At 33.8% G+C, this 19461-nt stretch overlaps 1 protein-coding gene across 1 annotated transcript; it reads right to left on the bottom strand.

Annotated features, from left to right (window-relative positions):
* Nucleotides 1-1794: 1794 nt before the first annotated feature.
* On the bottom strand, nt 1795-19340 carry manba (mannosidase, beta A, lysosomal). The gene is made up of 17 exons (XM_023285698.3): nt 19029-19340; nt 16222-16316; nt 16032-16137; nt 15781-15951; nt 14502-14625; nt 13183-13352; nt 12872-12982; nt 11798-11949; nt 11521-11638; nt 10228-10314; nt 8707-8874; nt 8362-8580; nt 6896-7060; nt 5526-5670; nt 5242-5384; nt 3956-4216; nt 1795-2912 (listed from the first exon to the last, which is right to left on the bottom strand). The coding sequence occupies exons 1-17, from the start codon at nt 19227-19229 to the stop codon at nt 2688-2690; spliced, it is 2661 nt and encodes an 886-aa protein (XP_023141466.2). The 5' UTR covers nt 19230-19340; the 3' UTR covers nt 1795-2687.
* Nucleotides 19341-19461: the final 121 nt, after the last annotated feature.

Below are 19461 nucleotides of genomic sequence, written 5' to 3'. Positions count from 1 at the left end.
TGCAGCTCGTTTTACAGCTGCTCCTCCGTTTGTTCAACCAAGAGACAGCTGGACGTGAAAAAACTAAACAAAAACATAAACGTGAGGTTTTAAAGCTTTTTGTCGCCCCCTAGTGGCAGCTGCTGGTCGATGCGGGTTAAAGTTTGCAGCGTACAAAACATCCATCCATCCATCCATCCATCCATCCATCCATCCATACACTGCTTAATCCTCATTAGGGTCGCGGGGGGCTGGACTCTATCCCAGCTGACTGAGGGTGAAGCAGGGGACACCTGGGAATCACACTCTCATTCACACCTAAGGACACTGTAGGATCACCAATGAACCTGAGCGTGTTTCTGGACTGTGGGAGGAAGCCGGAGAACCTGGAGAAAAGCCACACATGCACAGGGAGAACATGGAGACTCCATGCAGAAAGATCCCAGGAAGGCAGGGACGTGAACCTGGGATCTTCTAGCTGCAAGGCGACAGTGCTAACCCAAAAACGCCCAAACAAATTTAAAAATGTGAATGAAATAAAATATCTATCGTGTTTGTATACTTGAATTTCCTTTGGGATTAATAAAGTAAGTATGTATTTATCTATTCATCCATCCATGTATGTATATACATGAACACAAATTTAAAAAAAGAGAAAAATGAGCAAAATAAATAAATAAATAAACTTTAAAAAAGAAATAATTATATATACATATATAGAAACCCAAATATAGAAAAAGAACATAAAATTAATAAAATAAAACTAAAAAAACTTATATATATGTTTTATTTTTGTCAATATTTGTATGTATGTATGTATATATATATATATATATATATATATATATATATATATATGTGTGTGTGTGTGTGTGTGTGTGTGTAATAAAGCTATATGTATATATATTTCTTTTAGTATTTTTAGTTTTTTTTTTGCTTTTTTCTATATTTGGATTTCTACATATGTATATTTGTATATATTATTTATTTTTTCAAGTTTTATTTTTCTTTGCTCATTTTTCTTTTTCTTTAGATTTGTGTTTATGTATATATATACATATATATATATATATATATATATATATATATATATATATATATATATATACATAAACGAAAAGTTGCTCTGATCAGCCTTTTTTATATATGAACCCTCTTACACCCAAGCAGTTCCTCAGAGTTGTTACTGTAAAGTCATGTAAAGTCCTGCACCATATATATTAATAATAGAAAACAATAATAAAAAAAATAAAACTGATGTTGTATTTTTGCACCAGTGGGTTTTACAGGGTTAAACTTTTTTTTAAAAAAAGTTGTTTCTGTGTTTTCCTCATCACCTGTTGCCAACGAGACATTCCCAGTAACTTGTCTGTCAGCACAAATCTAAGACACATCCTTTGTTTACATCCGTTCTCACATCGTAAATGTGAAAGTTTTCTCAACATATGCAGCATTATCAATCCATAAATGATTACTTATTGATATTAATACAATAAAGACATTTAATCAGTGTTGATGCTGCTGTTTTAAATCAGATACATGATATGGACCACAAGTTAATTCTTTCTTTTGTAACACATGCCCTTACCGGAGGTCATTCAGCATCACGTGGAACTTTGTCACGGTGTTCTCCTTTACTCGAGGCAATTTTTAATTCCATTTCAATATTTCGGTTTATTCAGTGTACACTCACCTGTTACTGAATAGGGCTTATATACATTTGATTAATGGTGCCACATTCCCACTTCTTTAATTCCCTTTTATAGTTTTTATTTTTATTGTACAGCAGAAACACATTATTTTCCTGCACTGAGGCCCAATAACACTTTTTTATTATACCAATTTCACATAACACCTTTATTTTCACATTTATGTATAACAGAAAGCTTTACAAATCAACATAAATTAAGTACAAATTCATACAAACATCCATAATGTCAAGTATTACAGTCTTTGCTCTGGTAATAAACTGGGACAATAACGTGCAAAAAGCAAAGCGGGCAAAAGAAAAAAATCATTGTTTTTGACCGTGTTGATTGTCAGAACTGGAACTTTATTAAACAGCAGACATTGGCAGAACTTAATAATAATTAATTAGTTATTTGTACATTCAATTAGGTAAATAAATCAAATATGTGGGAGATTTCAAGTTCCCAAACCAGCTAATTATGTCCAATTCATCCTTTAAACCCAGATAAAAAACAGTATTTGTTTCATTCTGTAATGGTTTTTGTGTGAATTAACGCTTTGTGTCCCACAGATTTGAAGCTAGTGATTGAATACAGCTGTAAAAGGCAGCAAATTCAGTTAGATTCAGTTAAGTGAATAAATCTAATATGTAGGAGATTTCGAGGCCTTAATTCAGGCTAAATTTGTCCAGGTCATCCTGTAAACATTGATAAAAACATTGCTTCTGTTTCATTCTTTAATGGTTTTTATGTGAATTAATGTTGTGTCCCACAGATTTCCTGCCAGTGATTGAACAGCTGTAAAAAGTAGCAAAATCACATTTTTTGTTGGAATAATTGCTATTTTGCAGGTTTCTCTGTTCTAACGGGAGTTCACACATTTAGAAAATTGGTACAAAGTATCAAAAAAATACCTTCCAGTCACTCAAATATCCAACAAACTTAAGACACATTGAGGAGACCACAGCCTGCTCAGCTCATCCGTTACTTCTCCGGTTAAACTTCCCGGCTGCTCTCAGGTCAGTACACGTCCGTTAAAGACGTGACGGTGAGGGATGAGGAGAGTTCGGCGACGCTGGTCGGACGCCAGGCGCTGAATCCGACCGTCCGGTTCCTGGAAACCATCAGGAAGCCGTTGGAGCTGAAACGTCCGGGAACGTTTCCCACGTCGAGCCAAACGAAAGGAGCCACGGAAGAAGAGTGAAGAGTGATGGAGAAGCCGGACTCGTCCTGCTGCACCTTCGCCTGCAGGGAAACAACACAAATAATAACAATAATAATAATAACTGTATTTATATATCATCAAAGTTACACAGCTTCTGAAATAAATTATAAACTGTATCACATCACACTGAAAAGATACGGTTTATTGCTTATATCTGCAAAGTTAGTGTTGTATAGCTGCCTGTTTTTAACCCTCTGAAGTTGAACCTTTGACGTTTAAGCCAACCTTTGTATCAATCTAGGGCACTCTGGCCCTTTCCATATTTCAACTCACCTATAACCAGAGAATGTTTGATCTCTTTGTCTAATATTGCAGATCCCGAATCAATAACATGATGGGAAATAACAGTGAAAATTTCAGGCTTTCATCTTTAATAATTCCTGAGATATTGTCAATCAAACAGCCTCAAATTTCACCGTGTGAAAAAAAGGGCTGAAAGTGGGTCAACGGGCAAATAGAAAAAAAATAATCTCAAGAAGTATTCGATATATCAAACTAAAATTTCAAGGACATCTCAACAAATGTCCCTATTTTATGCTATAAACATTTCATGCAAATCAGAGATGGTTGATCAGAAAATTTTCTGACAGTCTGATGATTTGAGATTGATTGTTAATTTGCTGCTGACTGCTCTGCAATATTGCAGGAATTCAGCCGTACATGACTGAGCCTGAAATTGATTCTGAAGAAGAATGATATAAAAAGCTCCACTCTGCAAGCTAACAGAATTGGCATTTTAGGTTTGTTAAAAAAGTCTGAAACAATATTTTCCAGTCTGTCATCAGAACACAACAGTTTTAAAGTGGAAATGCTCAGCTACTGCTAATTTTGTTTGTGATTTGTCTTCCAGAATATAAAAAATATCATATTGACATGTCAGAAAGATAAAAAAAAGATGGATTATATACTAAAGGGTCTTTAAATAATAGTAATAATAATATATAATACCACTCAGATACACTTTACAAAGCAGGCAAATGATGTGGTTTAGTGATGTTGTTCAGCCTTTGGAGCTTCATCCTAACATTCATCTGTGCAACATTAATAAAATGTGAAAACTTACAGTAATGTTGGCCGTCTGCAGGCCCTCGGCGTCTTTGGGTGAGCTCAGGAAGTGGTGGTTGGTGGGACCCTGCTGGCGGCCGCCGTCGTCCTCCAGGTGGAAGGTGAGCAGGCAGGTGAGGCGGCTGCAGCGTCCACATCCGGCCAGCAGGGCGGCGACACGCTGCTTAAAAACAGGAACAGCGCTGCCTTCAGGGACCAGCTGCAGGTCGGACGTCAGCGAGCAGACGGGATCCAGATCAGACCAGGAGTACACGGTCACCTGATAGACAGAAGAATATTATGATAAAAACATAATAATTATAATTTTATTTATAGAGCACCTTTTGTTAAAAAAAAAAGAAGTGTCAAGATGCTGCTCTAAGAAGAAATTAAAATATCGAAGACAAAACTGGACAAAACCCAAAATACATAAATGCACAAAAATAAAATAACCAATAACAATATATACAGAGAACAAATTACACAAATAAAATAAAATAATCAGCAGATATATCACAACAATATAATTGAAATACGTTTAAACTAGTTTAAATGTATTTATTCATTTATTTGATTTATTTCAGACACGCCACATCACAAAAGGCAAGAGTAAATAACACACACAAAATGAAAAAACACAACATTAAAATGATTAAATGAAGCACATACACTGAGAAAATAAACGTAGATAAAGTTATTTCTGTGCAAATTTAATGAGAATTAATTTCTCATTACCAGAGTCCAACACAAAGACTAAATTATTGCTTTAATTTATTTCATTTCTTTGTAATATAATATAATATAATATAATATAATATAATATAATATAATATAATATAATATAATATAATATAATATAATATAATATAATATAATATAATATAATAAGAAAAGGTGTATTTTTTTTTTAGCTTTATTTGGTTTTTGTTATTATTTTTTTCCATACAATGGTTCTATTTTCTGTAGATAAAACTTAACTTAGGTTAGATTCAATATTTTGTAGAATAAATTCTGCTTCTATTTCCTGCAATAAACCTACAAATATTAACATATAATCAGTCTTACTTTAAAAAAAAAGCACATAACTCACATATTAGCAGCTAAACCAAACAGATATTGTACTTTAATTTGGGAATTAATGACATTCTGCATTGAAAACTCCAATAATTAAAGGTTAATAGGAATGATTACTAAATTAATGAGACTCTAACAAACTATTTATTAATTACAGACCTTTTTTATTCCTATTTTTATCATATATTATAATGGTTTTATTATGTAAAGTGTCTAAATTAACAAACGTACCACTGCTCTGAGCTTCAGGTCGTTACTCAGGTCTGAGACGGCGTAGATCAGCAGCGTTTCATCTTCTTCAAACCCGACAGGCAAGACGGCGGAGAAGAAGCTCTGTGCAAAATAATGCAGCATTTTCCACTTTCCACCAAACTCTGCATACAACAAGACAACAAGGAAATAATATGGGACTGTTTTCTATACAAACTCAAGTCATTTTTACATCTGCATGAGGTTTCTGTTCTAATGTACTTGTCTCGAGGCCAAATATAAGCCAGGTGTAATTAAAAACTCACCAATCGACGACCAGGAAGGCGCCTGCCAGATGTCATTGAGCTGCCAGTACAGAGCGCCCATAGTCTGACCTAAACCTCCGATTATTTCACTCCGACTCCGACGATAAAACTCCGTCTGTGTCTTCACACACTGAGCCTGCATCACCTGGACATTCAACGATGATTAGCATTAATAATAAGCTGTATTAGCCCAACAAACCACTTCACTGCTCATGCTAATTCTTGTTTTAAGCCAGAACTGTCACATAGTTTTCGTAAAAATTCACAAAATCTGATTGGTTTTAAGAAACTTTGACATTTTGGAAATTTTCTTGCAGTGATTTATGTATGTGCGCAAAATATGGAGCTGCAGCCAGGTTAGCCTAGCTTAGCTTAGCATAAAAACAAGAAACAGGCTGTCCCAAGATCACGAAATCTGCCCAACAACACATTCAACATTTGGTGAATTAGTGCAAAAACTGAAGTATAACAACAACCTGTAACATTTCACGATTCATTTTTACCTTTTCCTCGAACTTTCAGACAAGATAAGTTAAAATAAAACTTTAATATTCCCAAAAGACATAGAAAACAAAATTACATGACATTTTGGAAAACATAATAGGAAATGCAGCAGTCCATATTAGAAAAGCAATTAGATTTAAGGACAATATATAACTGAAAATAAAATAAAACAAGGCTATAGAATAGGAAAGTGAAGAGTAATACTGGCAATGACACTACAGGAGCAAAATATTACACATGATAATCAAACATTGCACATAATAAAGAAAATATAAGAAAATAAAGTGAGAAAATACAGCAAAAAGTCCATGCTTTTATCTTAAATAGAGATATTGTCCTTTAAACATATCCTCAAATTCCAAAATAAAAGTTGAAGGTGGATAAACGGGCAAATTTAAAGAAAGATATTTTTGATTATACTTGATATTTAAAGCTAAAATTTCACAGATAACAATTTAACTATCTATAGTTTATGATAAAATAAAGTTTCAAGCAAATCAGAGATGATTGATAAGAAGACCCCTTGAGATGGAATAATCCAGCATCTTATTTTGAAAGTCCTTTTGCAGCCTATAAAAAGGGTTCCAAAAAACTAAATATATGTTCTCACGTATCTAGATACTTTTCTTTTTGCTTTTGCTTGAGAATCAGACAAAATAATTCTTTGCTGCAGCCACTCTGGCAGTTTGGGAACTTTGACACTTTATGTAACAGCATCTTACATCAGTTCATCGAAATCATGTCCAAACCTGTCTGTTAATGTGACTACATGCAGTTCAGACACGCTGAAAATCACACAGAAACTGCAGTCGTGACTTTCACGGAGCCACGTATGTGTGTAATTATGAACAGAGTTTCTAATTTACCTGAGTGATGTACAAAGTGTCTGTAAATCTCTTCAGAGGATCCGTGGAGTTGGGCAGCTTGAAGTGAAGAGCAGCCTGCAGCAACATCTGCTGGTTTCCACTGTCATGGTGTTGACGGTGAGACGTGAATTTACTGTCGTAGCTCCAGTCTTCTTTGATGGAAACCTACAGCATCAGAAACACACAGAGAATAATACTTTTTACCAGAGAAAGGAAGAAAAATTAAAAACTTTTACTGAGCTGACTGGCTGAATTCAGTAAATATTACCTAACAAGATTTTAAAAGCAGCTTTATTGCAATTATTTTATGCATTTTAAGGGTGATTTTAAAACAGTTTGAGCATCATCTTTAAACCAGTTTTGACATTTCTGCTTTATGACTCTACTAAGGACATTTACTCCACTCAAGCACAATTTTGAGTTCTTTATCTGTATACTTAAACTTCCTCCTTCACTCCACAGTTTTGGTAAATAGTTATTTTACAGATTTTGCACATTTTAGTATGTTTTGTGTACATGCATGATGTTTTGTATTAGTTAAAGTACTCAACAGTTTATACAATATATATATAAACTAAATTGATAAGTCGATTAATTAATAAGCTGATTAATTTGGCTATTTGACTATTCTGCGAACTGTTTAAGTAATTAAAAAATGTGTAAAGATTTGCTTCTTGTCTTTGAATTATTTTAATGGTTTTCAAGTATTTTTAAAAATAATTTTAAGGATTAGACTGCTGATTGCTGTCACTTTGAGCTCCAGGCAATCGTGACAGAATTTATCTAATTTAATTTTGAACCAAACAATCCATCAAATAATAAAGAAAACAATAAGAAAATAATCTTTAGTGGCAGTCCTATACAAAATAATTAAAAATGAGCTCCGTTACACCTATTACAACTGTAAAATCCTGCTTTTATATTATTTCACATTATTTATGCTACTTACATTATTGCATGATTAATAATAATAATCTAATGTTATGATATATACTATTATAACACCAACGGGAGACATTCTTCTGCATTTATTACTTCTATTTTTAATATTTTGAGTATGTTTTTCTGATAATACTGCTACTTAAGTTACATTTTAAATGCAGGAATTACGTATGTACTTTCACTGTGACGAAAAATAAGTACTTTTGCACAAGTAAAGGATGTGAATATTTCCTCCAACACCGAGGACAACAAACAATTGTCTATTTTATACATTTTATGGTACTTGTAGATGTAGTTCAAGACAAAACGAGTTTAAATAACCACCAAGAAGTCTGAACATGACCACAGCTTTGATCCTTAACAAGTTAAAAAGAGTTTATTCAAGTGCAAAATGGCAAAAAAAAAGACAGAAATATTACATTTTTTAATTGTTAAAGTAGCTACTTTAGATCACACAGCAGCTTTTGGGCTGAAATCTTCTGATTAAATGAGCAAGAATAATAGAGATATTAATAGTGAGTTACCGGCTGCAGGGTGGAGAAGGACGGCCAGGACTGGAAGCCATATTCGGAGGTGAATCGTGCCCGAGGGAAAGTCCTCCAGTCCCAGCAGTCGAGGGTGTAGCTGTAGAAGTGAACGTCTCCGTAGCGAGGATCGGAAGGATTCGCTGCCACCCAACCTTCCTGCTCCGATTCAGCCCCGTTGGTCGGACTGGAGACGATAAAAGGGCGACTCTGGTCCTCCTGAAGGAAACATTCAGCCTCATTTAAGATCTTACTTTTGTTTCTACTGGATTATAAACAGAACAATGCTGGAAAAAACATTTACTAATCAATATCTGGAACCTTTTTAGCCACAAATCCTCTCACCTCTTGCACGATCTTCCTAATGTTGTCCACATAAAGCGTCACGTAGTCTTTTAGGAACCTTTGCCTCTCAGCAACCGTGATGTTGAACCAGGCAGTTGCTAAAGCGGCTTCGTTTTCATTGTTGCCGCTCCAAATTATAATAGAGGGGTGGGACTTCAGACGGTGAACCTGACAGGTAGAAATGAGACAAAAATTGGCCATCAGCACATTTTATTTTAAATAAAATAACTTGAAATGTAGCCCGATCATTCCACCTCACATCCTAAAATCCTTAGAAGAATTTCTGCTTGACCATCTCTGATTAGCTTGAAAGTTTTGGAGCATAAAATATGGATTTTTATGAAGATATCTGTGAAACTTAAGCTTGATATATCAAATATTTTATTGAGCTTTTTTCTACTAAATGGGCTATCTTTCAATATTTTTTTGTGGTGCAATTTGTCATTCCTGCTCAATCAGTTATTAGAGTTCAATGAAAATAACTTTATTTTACATTTTTTTGCGGCTAAATATATTATGTAAAAAGTATTCAGTATGCTTTGTTTTTTTATTATTGTGTCATGCAGCTACATATGTTTCAGAAAATATCCCTAGTTGTATTAGTTTTTTTTTGTGAATGTGACTCAAAGATGGAACTTTTCACAATTTCAATTATTTTTTCATAATTCAAGTCACCTTTAATCAGACATTGTTTGATCTGTTTGTCCAAAATGCAGATTCTACATCAAGGTCAGGATGAGAAAATACAGTGAAAATTCCATGCTTTTATCTTAAATAGTTTCTGAGATATTGTCATTTAAACACATCCTCAAATTTCAAAATAAAAGCTGAAGGTGGAAATTTTTAAAGAAAGATATTTTGGAAAATATTTGATATATGATGCTACAATTTCACAGAAAACTATTTATTTATCTATAGTTTATGATAAAATAAAGTTTCAAGTGAGTCAGAGATGATTGAGAAGGTGGTGATTTGAGATGGAATAATGCAGCATCTTATTTTGAAAGTCCTGCTGCAGCCTGTAAAAAGGCCCAGCTGGTGTGGTAACAGGGTTAAAAAACAACCAAAAAAAAAAAAAAAAACATGTCAGGCTTTTATCTTGAATAGTTTCTGAGATATTGTCGTTTAAACATTTCAAAATAAAAGTTGAAGGTGGGTCAACGGGAAAATATTTGATATATGAAACTAAAATTTCACAGATCGAATTTTAATTATTAATAGTTCATGATAAAACATTTTTTCAGCAAATCAGGGATGGTCGAGCAAAAGGAGCAGAAATGGAATAATCCAGCAACTTATTTTGAAAGTCCTGTTGCAGCCTGTATAAAGGCACAGCCGGTGTGTTAACAGGGTTAAAAAAAAAAAAACAAAACAAAAAAAAAACATACATTTTCACATGGTTCTAAATTTGTCTCACAGGTAGAAATATTGACTCAACCTGCTTATAAATGTACGTTCTGCTTTCTGAACCAGTTCAGCCTTTAAATCTGAACGTACACAAAACAGAAAACAAAAACTCACCTGTTGGACGACCTCTTCCCTCACCGTCTGTATAAAGTCGTCCTCAGTGGGATACATGGCACAAGCGAACATGAAGTCCTGCCAAACCTGAACACACAAACGCTTTGAGAGGCCATCTGTTCCACAATACAACTGTGAGTCACAGTGCCGTTACACAATCAGCACCGTATATAAAAATACAAGGTTTCAAGGTTTCCCAGCAGAATATTGCATTAAAATGAGATTACAAGAGTCCACAGCGGCTCTTTGCTCACTAGCTTGTTGGATTTTAGTATAACTTTGTTCTCGTTTGCAAATCTCTGCCTAGTTCGCTTAGTTCGCAGTCGATTTTTTTACATTTCTTTTAACTCAAATAAGCACCGAGACACTTCCTATTCAGGTAATTCTTCTCAAACTCACTCATTCATGGTGCCGTTTGTCACATATTATATTATTCATGTGTTGTATAAATAATAAGGGGTTTTTTTAAATTAATTTGATTCATTTCAGATATGCCACAGTATTGTAAAGACAAAAAAAGAGAAAACAAAACACAAAAAATGAAAAACTAAACAAAAAAAACAAAAAAACGAAAACCATGACTTAAAATAATGTCTGAAAAATGAGAAGGATGAGAAAATACAGTGAAATTTCATGATTTTATCTTAAACAGTTTCTGAGATATTGTCTTTTAAGCATATCTTCAAATTTCTAAATAAAAGCTGAAGGTGGGTCAACAGGAAAATATTTGATATACAAAGCTAAAATTTCACAGATAATTTAATTATCTATAGTTTATGATGAATTAAACTTTCAAGCAAAAATAAAACGCAAAAAAATTAAAACAATAAAAAAAGAAAATCACATCATATAGCTTCATTTGTATAAAATACAGAACATCATAAAAACCTATTTTTAACTCGAACGAGGAACCAACACGATAATGGACAGGTGGGATTAATGTTGTAGGCTACATCTGGATACCCAAATTATTAAAGATGATGCTAAATCATGTAACACATCAAAAAATCTTATTGAAATGCACTTTCAACACTTAAAAATGTATGATTACTGTGCTGTGAATGAAAAGCCCTGTTTTATTTCCAGTTCATAGACGGCACCCGTAAGTTTCGACACTTTCTAATGCAAAGAGGACATTGTTTCTGGACGATTAGATTTCTTTATATGCAGATGATGGTGTCCGTTTTGACACCAAAAAGCAGCTGTAATTACCAATAAAAAGACATGTTTTATGACTCACATTAGGTCACTGTTGTATTAATTTTTAGATCACTGGAAGGAGGGAGTATTTACCATGATCCCCATCTCATCACAGATGTCGTAGAACACATCCTGTTCGTAAACTCCTCCTCCCCAAACTCTGAGGGCGTTCATGTTCGCATCGACTGCCGACTGCAACAAGTTCCTCAAGCTGCAGGACAAACAGAGCAGGAAGCTTCAGTATTAATGTGATCATAACTGAATTAACTGACAATATCTGTCCTCTACTTCAGAGCCAGAAAAACAATCAAGATGCTACAGAGGAATAAAGGTGGAAGTAAGTAGTGACAGCCTTTCAGACTAAACTCACACAGCAGGGGTGACTCGGTCCTGGAAGGAGTGGGCCGGGATCCAGTTGGAGCCTTTCAGGAAAATTGGTTTCCCATTGATGCGGAAATAAAAGCTCAGCCCTGGAGAACCAGCCACCGGCTCCTGGACCAGTTCCACCGTTCGAAAGTACACCTGCAGCAGAAACTTTCATCAGCTCACCTTGATTCGTTGCAACAACTTTAAAGGACGCTGAGTCTGAGTTTAGTGACAAAAACTGCATTGACCTTCACGAAATACGCTCCAGCTGGACAACAAACAACAGCAGCAGCTATTTTAAATCAAGGAAAAGTGAATGGAAATGTCATGTAATTTATTAATAATACAGTTTTACTTATTAACAAATTATTTAATTTAATTAATACTAAGAATTATATTCTAAAAATTAATTAGTTAATTAAAAATATTATTTAATTGTTTAATATTGTTTTAAAGAGCTTTTGGTTAATTTTTTGTTTTGCAGTTTTCCAAATTAAATCTAATATCAACACCAGAATTTGGGAAAATGTGCATGGAAATGTAATGTATTTTATTACAAATATTGCTTTAATTGTAAGCAATTAATTGACAAAAATGAATAATATTATAAAATTATTTTATAAATATTTAAAATAATTATTTGATTAAAAATCATTATTTAATTGTTTAATATTGTTTTAAATAGCTTTTGGTTGCTCTTAGTGGTCTATTTTTTTTTTTTTTTTAATTTGTTGTGTTTTACAATTTGATTTTTACAAGTTTTTATCCTATTTCCTGCACATATTTTTGTTGTCTGCCAAAGTCCATAAGGACAAATGACCTGTTTTGTTCACAAATACCAAAAGATATTCAGTTTACTGTCAAAAAGCATAAAAGAAGATAGAAAATATTCACATTTAAGACTGCAGTTAAAACAAACACACCACAAAAAGATGCAAAACGACCACAAGAGACAAAAAAATCCACTGGAATAGAATTCACGATACAGCAACACATGTGTTTCATAATGTGCTATACACATATAAACTTGCTTCAATTTAATGAGATTGATAAGATTTGACTTGCAGCTATGTCTGACCTTAGACTCCGCATTGAGGACTAAGAATCCGTCCTGAAATCCTTTGACAGCAAGACGGTAAAAGTGTTGGTCACCGTGTCCGCTGGGCCACCACAGCTTCACCTGACTGCTCTGGAACATTTTTATTACAATAAACAGAATTATTGTCATTATAAACGTCACAATAAACTAAAAAATTAAGAGTTTTTCTTACCTTTAGCAACATAATTTAAACTTTTATTCACTTTGCTACTCATTTATTCCCTTTTAACTGTCTGCAAAATCTGAAAATTTCATTTTTTTTTACACACAACAGGATTGTTTCAAAGCACCGTGTTGATGTTTAAGGTGAAGCTGTTCTTGGTTTTTCCTGGAAGAAACTGTGTCTGGAAGGTTTGTTCTGAGTCCAGCTCAGGGATGGAGATCGTCACTTGTCCACTTGCTGTCTGAACTGCATCAACATGAAGCTCAACCTGCAGCTTCCAGTGAGAATCACTGGAATCTGGACAAAAACAGCATAAGTTATGAATAAAATGGCACAAATGGAAACACAAAGGAGGCCAAAACTATATTAGTAGGGAAAAAAATTAAAAAGATGCAATACTATTGGAATACATTCTGTAAAAATGGCTGTCTCATATTTGTTTTTCAGTCCTCAAAGCGGGAGAAAAATATGTGCATAAGTTGATGTGTAAAAGATTAAAACAGTAAAAACTAGAAAACACTCAGAAAAGCATTTTAACCCTCCTGTCGTCCTGCGGGTCAAATTGACCCATTTTAAAGTTTAAGAATGTGGGAAAAAATGTATATTTTCACAGTGAAAACTTCCACATTTTCAACATTTTTGGGAAATTTTTGAACATTTTTTGGTGGAAAAAAAGAAATCAACCAAAATCCAGCGAATTTCGCTGGATTTTGGTTGATTTTTTTCTGAATGTTCTTAAAGAAAATATTAGAAGTTTCACTGATGAATATGGAATCACTTTAGATATTTTTAGGATTTTTTTGGAAGATTTTTATTCATTTTTTGAAAATATTTACAATTTTTTTTTTTTTTTTTTTTTTTAATTTCTTGCCAAATTTGGGGATTTTGAAAAAAAAAAAAAAAAACTTTTGAGGGAAACTTTTAAGGAATTTTCTTCTGGAAGACTTTGCAATTTTTAAAATAAATTTGTGGAAGTTTTTTGCTCAATTTTTGGATATTTTTCAGACAGGGGAACAATACTTTTGGTGCCCGTAAACGAGGACAACAGGAGGGTTAAAGAGAGTTTTCACCTGCAAGCATCAGACAATTTGGAGTTGTAGGAATTTAATTCTCAAAACTGACTTGAAGCTTTGCATAACTTTCTGTCAGTCCGAACCTCTCTGCATCCTGAGGAAGCTCCGACAAAACACTGAATTCCAAGATCCTGAAGTCGAGGCGGCTCTGTCTAGAAAAATAAACTGCCTCCGTTTGTTTCGAGCTGCTGCATCTTACACAACTGCTCTTATGCAACAGATAAATAATGCAACACTTTCTTTCAGCCGAGAGGCGCTTCTCTAAAATTCTACGTAAGCCTGAAAGCATCTGTCCTGACAGTATTCTTTATTTTTTTGTAGTTTTAACATATTAAACAAAAAGGGTTGGTGATAAAGATGAGATGGGACGTACTGTAGAGAGGAACAGAGGAAACCTGGACGAGCTGCAGAATATCAAACGCCTCCAGCTGGACTCCTTTAAACAGACCCAGGGTGGGGAATGAAGGACCCCAGTCCCAACTGAAGGAGCTCTGTTCCTGCAACACGACAAAAGACGATGATGGATTTATTTACATCACTGAGCAACAACACTAAGAACGGCCAACATGTGAAGTGAGAAAAACATCGATTATCTGATTGTGACGGCACCTGACTCCACACAATCAGACGCTTTAAAAGTACAGTAAGAAACGTGCAAATATAAAACATGAACATCTCTCAGAAAAAAACAGGATGTGCAAGCATATCTATGAAAACAATACGATAGAATATAATGTTAAAGAGAGCTTATGGGCACCATGTGCATGAAGTCAAGATGAGAAAAAGAAGCTAATGTAGAATTAACTGGAGATGACTGGATAAATGTCTGTAAGACACAGACGCCACTTTTAACTCAGGGATGTGGATTAAATTCACATGGAAGAACAATATAAGGTTTTTTTATAACCCCCAAAATCAAACAATTCCAAAGTGAGAAACCTGAAGACGATCAGTGTTGGAGGTTAGTGTGGAAATACGCCTTCTCAGTGCTAGACAGATGTAATGACAGAGATTAGATCAAAAATACACCTGGAATTAGATTTTTCTCCTCTCATGTCACATTATTAACTTAGCTTTCTAATCAGATCGAGGTCATTCTGAGTTTGGCTTTTAAAAATATCTTCACTTCTGCTTTAGGAGTTCAACCATCTCAACCCTCTAGAGAAATAAAATCACAAAAATGTGACCATTTATCAGAGCCTGAAAGTGTAAAACCAGAAAGAATCAAAGAATTTTCAACTTTCTAATGATTCTTGACCTAATTCCTCCATTAAATTATGTTAAGTTCTGGATGAAAACTTAACCCAATTTAAAGGAGGACTGAAACGCTAGATAGAGTTAGCATAATTTACAAGATGGATACCAACTCCAATAATCCTTATAGTTTGAACACTGTAAGTCAAATGGGATTTAAAATAATTAAAAAAATAAATAAATAAATAAATTTAAAAAAAAAAAAAAAATATATATATATATATATATATATATATATATATATATATATATATATATATATATATATATACACACATATATACATATATATATGTATATATATGTATATATGTGTATATATATAAAAAACATGATTTTATGTTCTTAAAATCATGGTAAAATCCAAAGACAAACATGGCAGGACACAGCCAACTTACTTTCCTAATGAAATTGACGTGACATTCGCCCTTCTGGACATCCGGAGGACACTCAGGAGGAACCGTGTAGGACGAAGCTTTCCTTCGCTCAGACGCATAAACAACCGGAGACATGAAACTAACCTCCAGCACATTATCTCCGTCCTTCAGCAGGTCTCTCACTGGGAAATCCTACACACCAAAAACAGAAGGTATTTCAAAGAACGACACGAAAGAAAAGACGCAAACGGCTCGTTTTTCGGTGAACATACATATCTACGGAACATGTTGTCCGTCTTTCCCACTGTGATCCCATTCAGAGAAACCGACGCAACGGTGTCGACACCGTCAAAGACGAGAAGGACCTTCTGTTTGACTCTGTTCATGTAGAAAACACATAGGAGAGTCAGAAACAGGGTCAGAAAACCTTTAAAAAAATCATACATATATCATGATACTGACCGCATCTGAGGAGCAACAGTAAACGTGGTCGTATACGTCCAGTTGTCAAGCGAAATCCACCGATAAGACAAATCGTTAAACCTGAAATAAGGGTCCTGGAAGACAAGAGAGGAGAGAATGGAGCTGGAATTTTGCATTTTATTTAATTTCTTGGTAAGTTTATGGCTGAAAATTGTGTTTAAACTGAGTTTCTACTCTGTATGTGCAGATCAACCACCAAAATTTCAGCCAAAACAACAGAAAAGTCTCTAAAACTCAATTATTTAACAGTTTGTACTTTTCTAAATGTGCTTTACAGCTTCTTTATTCACTGCCAAGAATGAAAATTGTGGTTGGGAAAGCCTTGAATATAACCCAAATATAAATATACACTTAGAAAAATACTATATTTTTTGGTTTGATCTGAAAAACAATCAATTGAATTTTTTTCTTACATGACGTCATTACACCACAGAAAAAATATACTGAACTTGTTAAATTTTACTGCAGATAGTCAGAAAATATCATGTACACCAAAATAACACACATACAACACCAGATGTAAACATTATTAGCTAAAAGGCTAAAAAGAGTGTCTAGATATTGTATATGAGGAAATTTCAAGGTAGCAAGGCCAGTGAGGTTTGCATTTATAGGTATTTGTTTTATTATATTAACATTATTTAACAGGCAAGGAGACAGTTAACAGGAAGCAAAATGGAAATGTTACCTAAAAGCAGCAAGTCAGAAAAATAACAACCGACTGCACCAATTCAAGTCAGTGTTAATGAGATACACATATTCAAGAACATTATTTAGAACAATGTTTGCCTGCTAAACCTGGAAAAATAGACTTCATAGACAAACAAACCTGCAAATTTTGTTCACTTTTCGCCTTGTACATATATTTTTCTGCACTATTTGACACCGAATAATTTATTTAATTTGCTTATTTCTATCTATTTATTTCTTGTGTGTTTTTATTCTTTATTCTTCTTCTTTTCTTTAGGTCTGGAACAGGTGATCAACATTTTACTGCGTGTTATACTGTGTATAATTGTGTTTTGACAAATAAAGGTCTTGAATCTTGAAAAAAAAAAGAATAACATGCGACTTAAAAGCAACACAAGCATGAATAATCCCACCATGTCAAGAGAGCTTCAGTTAAAGTACATTGCAACCTTTACTTTTATACACACAACAAAACTAAGTACACTCCTGAGCAATATCCTAAATTTCATAATTATTATTAAATTAAATAAATAATTCTAAACTCCTCTGATGTTTTTAAATTGAGTGTTTGAGCTCATGCTTAGCGAAAAAACAAACAGGTTGGATGGATTAAATTGAAAATATGGGCTAAAAGGCGCTACAAAAGTGATTTCAATCCTCATTTGTGCCAGTTTATAATTTGATTTTTAACATTTTTTAAGGTCACCTCTAATTGTGTTGACGAACAGAGTTCTTCTTGACTCAAAATGAGCATTTTTAAGTGAATTTACAGTAAGCATGAGCAGTCCACATACAATAAAGGCATTGAATCTGTTTTAACTTATTAAGTATTAAGCATCTATGCATATTCCTGTTATTTTGGACCATTTCATAAACAAAAATGCCAATTTTGCTTGATTAAAATAAATTTCATTAACAAAACTGGTATAATAATACATTTTTTTGTTTTTAAATTCTCATTTATTTACATTTTGGTTTTGGAAGTGTCCCTTTAGTGCTGGCTAAACCTCTCAGGTGGGTGCCAAAATTTCCTATATGCAGATCCTCCACCGACACTAATGATACCCGTCTGTTAAATCTGTGGCCAGTTATAACTTTTTTCTTTTCCCCCGTCAAGCTTCATGAGACTGAGTCATGTTTCCATTCCATATTTGGAGATGCAAACTAAATAAATGTCGTCTTTCCAACACCGTTTGCATTCATGTAACTTAAAAAATAGCAGCTTATTTCAGCTGTTTGCTTTCAATTCTGCATGCTGGATATCGATTATCGTCTATTAATTGAGAGAAGCAACGCAATGATCGTTTTTTATTCTTCATAACTGTATGCTTTTTGTTTTTATTTGATACTACTGTTTTCAATAAGTACCGTGTGCTGTATTGGTAGCTTTAAAAAATGAATAAAAATTCTAAATACAAAAGAAAGGACAATTTAAATAACCTACCCTTAAGCTAAGCCTCCATTTTAAAATGCAGAGAAGAGATTGTGCTTTCAAAACATTTCAAATTAACTGTCTTATATTTTATATCCAGATGTATGTCTGGCCTATTTAGGTCCTTTCTTTAAAAAACATCAAAATAAATTATTTTTTTACATAAAAAATAAAGTTACGCTTTGTTTTGAAAATCTACTTAGCTACTTGCTTGCTTGTCAACCTCGGAATTCAATTTCTTTTAAAATAAACTTCTAAAACATTTAAAATATTACTAAATAATATAGCTGACATTTCCTCTATATATAAAAAAGTTTATCAGAGGATGAAACAGACAAAAAAAACACATCAGCATGACTCCTCAGCAGCCTATTTAACCAGTTGACTTTCAATTATATACAAATAAATCACAGAATAAATGCATATAATTTTAATTAGGGATATTTCTATACATTTCTAACATGCCACTGAGAATGTGAACATCAAACGAGCTTTGTATGTGCTAAAAAATCAAGTGTGGGCGGCGTTTTACATGATTAACCTGCACAGAAATGACACAAAACTGCACATTAAAGCCACAATGCAGTAAAATCCATGTATATATAAACCTATAGAGTTCACATTATATCATAAATGTTCATATTTATAGTCTCGGTCGTCCTACCAGGATGAATCCCTGCTGCTGGAGGGCTGAATGGACACAGCCGGGAACCTGTGCAGGCAGCAGCAGCGACCCGTTGGAGTTTGACAGCCTCCATTTGCCGTTCAGACTCACAGAGAGCTCCGTTACAGGAGAAAACAACGACAAAACTCCGGCAAACAAACACAGACTAACGCAAATAAAAACGTTAACACGCTGCGTCATAGTGTAGGTTTGCTGTCTTTACAGAAAGTGCATGAAATCCTCTTCAAAAGTCAACTATCGTGTATTTTAAGTTGCGTTTCCCGATGAAGCGCTTCCTGGTTTGTCACATGACCAACCGGTGACGTAGAGTCAGCTGACCACACAGAGGAAAGTTTAGGCGTTAAAAAAAATTTGACATTTTTATTTTTAGATTTAACTGTCTTTTTTGTTAAACACTCGCGTAAAAAATATT

This window comes from Amphiprion ocellaris, chromosome 20, assembly GCF_022539595.1.
Source record: "Amphiprion ocellaris isolate individual 3 ecotype Okinawa chromosome 20, ASM2253959v1, whole genome shotgun sequence".
NCBI lineage: Eukaryota > Metazoa > Chordata > Actinopteri > Pomacentridae > Amphiprion > Amphiprion ocellaris.
This window is presented reverse-complemented; position numbering and strand designations above follow the sequence as displayed.

Coding starts and splice junctions, on each gene's coding strand:
- manba (XM_023285698.3), bottom strand. CDS start 19,229: ATGACGCAGCGTGTTAACGTTTTTATTTGCGTTAGTCTGTGTTTGTTT. Junction 5,385..5,525: donor GCCTTCCTGGTCGTCGATTG/GTGAGTTTTTAA, acceptor TGTTGTATGCAG/AGTTTGGTGGAAAGTGGAAA. Junction 4,217..5,241: donor ACCTGAAGCTCAGAGCAGTG/GTACGTTTGTTA, acceptor TCTGTCTATCAG/GTGACCGTGTACTCCTGGTC.